An 8,294-nucleotide genomic window follows, 5' to 3' on the forward strand; every position below is an offset into this window, starting at 1 on the left:
TGCATAAGATCCCTTTTAAGGGGTAAATTCAATTCACTGTCCATATTTAGGAATACAAAAGTGAGTTCAGCTGTTGAACTGGGATGTTTAGAGTTCAGACCAATGGCCAGTAGACCAGTTTAATCTCTTCTGTTCACATAAATATCTTGGTATGCGTAACAACAGTTCAATTCCAGGAATCTGGATTCAGTGATTGGAGTGTTAGCGTGGGAAAATATTTAGAAGAAATATTCATCATCACTTTTGTATTTGGTTTTGTCTTGACACACACTTGGCGTCTCCGGCTACATTTCAGTTCACAGGGAGACTCGTGTTCATCTGTCTCTTAAGTAGCTCTTCAGCCTCTTTTGTCTAAAGCACATTATGCAAGGCTGTGATGTTTTAGAAAGAGCATTGTTTGGATTTGTTTAAGATATTTAGAAAATATATCCATCTAGGTGGCTTTACACTACAGGCCTCAATGCCGCGTTAAGCAGCCTTTGCTTTTGTTAATTAATTCACTACAAATTCAACTTTTATCTTAATAAATCAAGTCATTGGACAGAAACCAATTTCATGTCAACTGGGTTTGAATATGGTCACTGAAACACATAAATCAGAGAAATGTGATGCTTGAATTACAGATTGTAAAAGTATTAAAGCAACAGCTTAAGAAATTATTAAAACTATTTAAATAGTTTCCATGATTGTAGCCACATTTATTATACAGCTAATCTTCCATCCATCCATCCATCCATTTTCTTGCAGGGAGGGTTGCTGGTGCCTGTCCAGGGTACACCCTGGACAGGTCGCCAGTCTGTCACAGGGCAACACAGAGACACACAACCATGCACACACACACTCACACCTAAGGGCAATTTGGTGAGGCCAATTAACCTAACAGTCATGTTTTTGGACTGTGGGAGGAAACCGGAGTACCCGGAGAAAACCCACACATGCACAGGAAGAACATGCAAACTCCATGCAGAAAGACCCCAGGCCGGGAATCGAACCCAGAACCTTCTTGCTGCAAGGCAACAGCTCTACCAACTGCGCCACTGTGCAGCCCCAGCTAATCTTCCGTCCACTGTTTTTATGTCTCGCTTAAATCAGAGAGCACTTTTTTTAGGTAGACCAACTTCGCTGTCAGTGATTTATTATCCAGCAGACAGCGTTCACTGGAGTCATGGGAAACATGTTCAGATTGCTCCCATTTATGGCACAGCTTAGATATCTTTAATAGCTGCCAGATTTTAAAAAAAAAAAATAATGATTCTAAACCCAAAGAACTCCCTTACCATCACGTCAAATCAAAAAAGGAAGAGGGTGATGTAATGCTATTAATTGTTCTAAGCTAAATGCCTGCTTTCCTCAAGAAATCAAACCTAGTTTTGGAGCTGTTGTCTGAAACATGCATTATACAGGCCTGTATGTTAGAAAATGAAATGCATTTTGAGACACAGATTAGTTCTTCTCACATCAATAAACACAAACGGGTTTGATGTGTTTCTGTGTGCGCTTTAGGACAGAAGCTAATTTTGCCACGACATCATCAAAGTTTATGATTGTCTCACAAGTGACTACATAGCTATTAGCTGAATTAATTAGAAAGTAGTTCACACTACCGTTGAAGTCACTTTGGCAAGTTGAGCTGAATGTATATTCATAAATGCAGAGTGAACAGAGCATAGATGAGGTCATGTTCATGTTTTTTCCTTTTGTTCTTAAACCAAAATCTCTGGCTCAATGCTTTGTTTCATGCAACCACATACTGTGAAGTGGTTCAGTGTTTCACATGGGACATTTACACTTTACTCTGGTAACAGAAAATGCTTTTTTGTTTTACACTGAGTACGTTAACAGGAGATGGGATACAGAAAATGGAAAGAAACACTGAGATGTCAAACAAAAGGGAAGCAAACCTGCTCAACAGTAAACTGGGTTCGCTTAGCAAATTAGCACAATGTCGATAATCGCCTCTGATTCCTCAAACAGCGTTGTTCATGGCTGTAAGCAGTTCTTATTAGTAGAGCCACAAGCAGATGCAGCATGCTGAATAAACACATGTTAAATAGAGTATAGAAATTATTAGAAAGAAGTGAAGTTAAGTGTGTAGCATAAATGTGTTGATGTAATAATAATGGTTGGAAAGGTCTGCTGGTTTATATCCAATTATTCAATTAATGATGGGGTTATTTGATACTGAATTATTAAAAACATTTTAGAGGTGCAGCCATTATGTTATTATTATGTCGTTGTTGCAACATATTTTGAGTAATGGTCCCATTGGAACGGTGCACGTGCAGTATATTTTGTATCTCATGTCAAGAAACATTTGAAATGGAAAACAAATAAATTAATTTTCCACAAATGATTTGGGGTTATATTGTACAGAAAAAGAAGTGTCAACAGCTGTATTTGCAAATACTGAACAAATATTAAAATATGGTATTTTTGTGCAGTTTCCATTTATATTTTAGAGTTTTTCTATTTTGTTGTGGGCTTGGTGAACATAACCTAACAGTGAAAACTGAGAATCCTAACAAGAAAATCCCCTAACAAGCCAAACACTATTTTATCAACATTTCTTTTTTTTTTTGCAGGAAAATATTCATGAGAAGTTCTCAAGGGTTGTTAGTTAAGTGCTAACATCAACTATTCCTACAAACTAGCATCTAAGATAAATTTACTAAAACTACGACCATCTCAGTTTAGTTAAAATGATAATTCTGCAAAGTATCACAAAAATGGGTCTAGGAGAGACACAACTTTCAAAAGAAATGAGAAAAGATTGAAATAGGACAATTTTTAGTAACTCAGCACATTATCCTGCCAGTTGTTTCCAGCTGGTGCTGCAAACAGCTGGTGTAGCATGAAATCCAAAGGCCTCACCAAAAAGTATAGCCTGGAAATGAGTGATTATTAATTATGTCAAATTAAGTTACATGAGTTTTCAAGTTATACTGATTTAGATTGTTATACGTCTGCTCTCCGGTCCCAGAGTTACTTGTAGCTCCTCCTGAATTAAGCCGACATTCTGGACCAGAGCTCTTTTTTTAAAACACAATGTAACTTCGTCATCAGCGCGTGACTTCATGTGCATTCTTTTGTGCATGTGTTTTGTATTCGAGTGTGACTCCCTAAATCTTGCTGCGTTTCAGCTGGTGTTCGAGGCCCTCCACAGTCAGGAGCCGAGGGGTTACGTCGTCGGCTGGATCATCGCCATCAGCCTCCTGGTGGGAATTCTCATCTTTCTGCTGCTGGCTGTGCTACTCTGGAAGGTAATCACACACAGAAACAGAGATTTAGATATTTAGATATTTTTCAACATGCAGTGTGCAAAAACTAGTAAATAGTGTGTGCGACAGTCAGAAGCAACGTGTTGTACACTGGTCGTACGTCAACACGGGATCCAGTTGACGTGAGGCAGCTGGAGGTCGGGGAAAGGAGGCGGGGGTCAAAGCTTTCTTTAGGGCTTTGACAACCATGAAAAGGACAAATCACAGACTGGGCAGTAATTCACACCATGCTGCCTGCATGAAAAAACGAATTTAAAGAGGAAATGGCAATTACACTGATAACCCAAAGACGCTGTTGGCACAAAACTCCTTTTCTTTTTCTCTGCTTCATCTTCCGTCGGGAATACCACAACGAAACTTTGGAATGTCGGTTCAGGGACACATTATCCGACCTATTCCCAAAGTGCTCAGATCTTGCCAAAGCAAACCCTGCTTACAAGTCCGGTCCATGTCCTGTATTGCTTTTATCAGGAAATGCCTGAGAGGAGTGCAGCTGTGTATCAATAGACGTTAGTCGTCAAATGGAGATAAATGGATGGATGCAGAATTTTGCATCGCTTTTCTGCTTGACGTAGTAATGTTGAATAAAAGTTGCTGCACAGTATAGCTTCCCTAAATAAACAGTACATGTCTAGAAGAGAAATATTTGCTTTGCAGCTGTACATCCCATGGTTTTATATTTAATTCCAATTTATGGATGCTTGTGGACAGCATGGCTGACTCTGAAGTGCAAACTGATTTCCTGTCCCCAAGTTATCTGTCTTCCATCTGTTTCTCAGTGGGAGTAGTCTCAGCTTTCGGATGTTTCACTCAAAGATATAATCGATCACCATTCACTTGGGGTCTTACGCGTTTTGCAGTCTAACATGGTGTTATTTTTGGAATAATGCAGCTGAAACAAGAGGCCATTGTAGATAAGCGTTCGCTGGTGGTGTTTTTAAAGAAACTCAGCTGCTCTGAGTCAGCTGGAGAACTATTTATACTTTCAGTTTTTCATGTTAAATGTTGGTGGAAAAAAACACTGCAGATTTTCATAAAGAGCAACATGTATGGAGGTTTTCTTCAGAGTTTGTGGAAGAGCTAAAAACAGGCCAATCATGGAAGAAAAACTGAGGCCGAGTTTCAAGTTCCAGTTGGTTGACGACCCGAAACTTTCTTGTATAAACTAAATATTTCCTCAACTATAAATTAGATTTGCAGCAAAGTGATATAAACACAAAAATACACTGCAAAAACAAAATCTAAGTATTTTTGTTTAGTTTCTACTGCAAATAGCTTAGTTGAAATGAGACAAAACTAAATTACAAGCAACTTTTCAGCAACAGATAGAAGCTTGTTTTCGTCAATAATTCGTGAATATTGATTTTTCTTTTAAGTACTAGTTCCACTGGCCAATTAATAACAAGACATTCTTCTCATATTATAAGTGGAAAAAAACCCGGCTTGGACCTAGTACTTAACAAAAAAAAAACAATATTCGGAAATTATTGACAGAAACATGCTCTTACATTTTACTAAATTTTGTGAGTTATTTTGTCTTACTTCAAGTATACTAAGATATTTGCACTAGAAACTAGACCAAAATACTTGGGTCAAATTTTGTGTTTCTGCAGCGTGTGCATCGCTCTCTGCAGTCAGTTGTGGCTACCTCTCTAAAAACAAAAACTCTCTCTCTCTCTCTGTCTCTCTTTACAGATGGGTTTCTTCCGTCGACACTACAGAGAGATCATTGAAGCTGAAAAGAACCGGAAGGACAGTGATGAAAGCTGGGACTGGATGGACAAGGACCACTGAGACATTGGACTGGGGCCCAAGCGGAGCCAGTGAGATTAGGCTCGAGACGGATCCAATAGCACTGGGAGCGCAGCCGCCCCGGTGGCACCAGATTCTTCAAAGTCTTTCATATGTGGAAGAGAAGATTATTCTCCATATTTTCTGGAGACTCTGTATTATTTGGGGTGTCGATGGTGGGGTCCAGGGAAGGGGCTTCTGAGGTGAATACGGGGCTCACAGGAGGATACTTGCTGTGGAAATCGGCTGTTCTGTGATGAGGGAACTCCACGCCGGTGGAGCCGAGCTGTGGAAGTAGAGAGCATGAATACTGGTGGACAACAAAACCCTCAGGGCTGTGATACATAGCAAATTTATTTTTATACATACACTTTCAAGCCATATAAAAAAAGGAAGGTTATTAATGCCATTAGAAACATTCTTCATCTGCAGTTTTTTTTTTGTTTTTGTTTTTTTGTTTTCCTGAAAGCACTGATGTTTGAAGAGAATGAATGCATTTTGCTCCAAAGCTTTTAATCTGTAACATATGAGTGGAGTCGTCCGTATTTTCAGCTCATCCCTAAAGGTTTGTTCTGATGTGTTTCAGTGAGTTAGAATATGATCAAAAAGTTACATTTATTTCAATATTTAAGTTAAACTGAAACTCCTTTTAATTATTTACACACAGAGTGACGTATCTGAAGCATTATTGTCTATTTGTTTTCATGATTTGAAGCTCAAATTTAATAAATCTTCAGTGTGGCGTATCAGAATTGCAGGAGAACAACAAAAAGAGAGATTTTTGATCAAGAAATTATACAAAATTGTTAAATTGTCATCTAGACTGGACAGCTTCTGACAACCTCCAGAAAGAGACTAAGCCATGAAACTGCGAAAGAAAGTTTAATGGAAGGAAAACATGTGGCAAAGAATCATGCACAAATAACAGGAATAATCACAGACTTAAGGCATATTCCAGACAGTGTCACATGATCCCTTATATGACTTTCACTTTTTAATTGAAATTACTTAAATAAATAAACTTCTTCCTGATATTCTAATTAATTGAGATGCGCCTGTATCTCTTTTCTACCTTTCTCTGTGTAATTTTATTTCTACACATCTGACTCTGCATGCCTTTTAGAATTTTTTTTTTTAAAGCCCTTTAAAGACGATGGGAGCATTGTTCAATCTTATGTCATCAAGCACTGTAGAGATATCAGTTATAACTTTATTTCTTTAGTCTATTTTATTTTATGTGTAAAATACAAAATATTGTTCAATCTTAGCATTCAAATTTCAAGCTTTTTCAGTGTGACCAGCCCTTTGCTCTTATCGGACTTTTTGAATTTTGACATATTTAAAATTGAACCAAGCTGTTTCAAAAGTGTGCATCAGATTTTTGAAGTTCGTCCCCCTGAAAATTAATTTTCTCATGAAAGACTGTTGGTATAAAACCTCTAGTTTTGCTTTGTTAAAACCTGCTCTAGACTCTGTATTATTATTTCTTTTTAAGTTGGGTTTTAGAGTCAAATAGGAAATCCCCATTGAGGGATAAGTCATGAAAATTTTTACACTTCTTAAGAGTTGTTTACAGGGCTCGACAGCATGAGTAATGGCCTAAAAATAAATGGAACTTGGCTGCACTCAGCCGCTACACAAAAACAAGCTCTTTGGGGATCATGGGAATAACTCAGTTTAAGATAAAGGGATCAAAAGGATAGATTGTCTCACAGGTTGAGAATAAAAACTTTAAAACAAGCTTTATAATCAGGACGCTTAGTGAACCTATTGCAACTGGCCCCACATTCCCACTTTTAAATTATGAAAAATTAAAAGAAAAATGACCGTACAGTATGTATAAGATTCACGGTAAAAGTGCAATCCTTAAGAGCTCAAATATTTCCTAACCTGCTTAGACTTAAACTTTAAGCCACTTTATAGCTACTAATGGCTGCTTCAGTCTTTTATTGTGCAGAATATTTTGTCACTATTGAATTTCACTGGCATCACAGCAGCGTATACTGTACACCTTCACGTCCTTCCTCTGCACCAAAGTCAAAGATGCTAAACTTCATTTATGAATTCATTTAGGAAACCAACACTTGACTTTTGTTTTGTTCTGTTTGTTTTTGTAAAAGTCTAACTGTGATGATTCAGTGTTGGATGCCTTCGTTAATCACGCCGATGTTTGGACTTTTGTTCTGAGTGTACTACTGTCAGTGAGTATCATTTCCATTATAGTGTGCTGTACCGTTGATGTTTAAAGTCATGACTGAGCTGTATATTTATCTGTCGATAAATTTCAGAGTGAAATATCCAAACTCTGTGCTTGTTTACTTTTTCCGGTTGAGTGCTTTGTTTTTGATGGAGTTTTGCGCCACCTGCTGGGAGCATCACTGCTTCTGAATTGACAAAACGTTGAGGAATGAAACAGTATCAGCATTTCAGAATATGAAGGGATTTTGTTATAAGCGTCTTCTAGTTCCAGATACAACTGATGTCCGGTCATTTTTTTTGGTGTGGTATATTACAATGTTTTCTTGTTTTATTTTAGTTTCTTACAGTTTCTTTTTATGGATCATGATATTTAACCACTCAAAACATTAAAATATATACATTTAAAATTGTGAAATTTAAATAGTTACAAAAATTGAACTTCTTGTTTTTTGAATTCGGCACTGTTTTCCCCCCAACATGAAATGTGCAGTGGGTAAAAAACATTTTTCATACTTATCTTTATGTAAATTATCATTTCTATTTTTCGTAACCTGACTAAATAGTCAATATAAAAGCAATACTGCAGTAAATTAATTTAAAATGCCATTATTTTATAAAATATTTATGTCCAATTAAAATTTTTGTCAGATGGGTTTTTATGTTTTAAATCTATGAATTTACCTTCATAGATTTATATATAAGCTACATTAAATTATTCCACTTCCTGTTACTGCTAACATCTCAAGTACACAGTGGTTTTTGTGCCATTCAAAATATTTGAACCTAAAAATCACTATCACCATTTTTAACATCAGTCTTGTTACACTAGTATCATAGGAAAAACACAGATTTTTAATCAGACATGTTTATTTTAAGGTTTTTAAACCATAATTGTATTGGTGACATATTTTCTAAATGTACTAGCAAGTGGAGTTTTTCACAAAAATCTTTGAAATAGTCGATTATTCAAGAACATCTGTGGAGTTTCTTAAATGCACACAAAATTGATCTTAAAGAAGAATTGTC

The 8,294-nt window shown here is 36.8% G+C and overlaps 1 protein-coding gene across 1 annotated transcript in view; it reads left to right on the top strand.

Annotated features, from left to right (window-relative positions):
• itga9 (integrin, alpha 9) overlaps positions 1–7,372 on the top strand; it is a 66,282-nt gene extending 58,910 nt beyond the window's left edge. Inside the window, exons 27-28 of the mRNA XM_008429923.2 lie at positions 3,141–3,260; positions 4,974–7,372. Coding sequence (XP_008428145.1) covers positions 3,141–3,260; positions 4,974–5,072 — 219 coding nt within the window. The 3' untranslated portion in view covers positions 5,073–7,372. The remainder of the gene's footprint in view (positions 1–3,140; positions 3,261–4,973) is intronic.
• Positions 7,373–8,294: the final 922 nt, after the last annotated feature.

Source organism: Poecilia reticulata, linkage group LG15 (genome assembly GCF_000633615.1).
Source record: "Poecilia reticulata strain Guanapo linkage group LG15, Guppy_female_1.0+MT, whole genome shotgun sequence".
Classification (NCBI taxonomy): domain Eukaryota; kingdom Metazoa; phylum Chordata; class Actinopteri; order Cyprinodontiformes; family Poeciliidae; genus Poecilia; species Poecilia reticulata.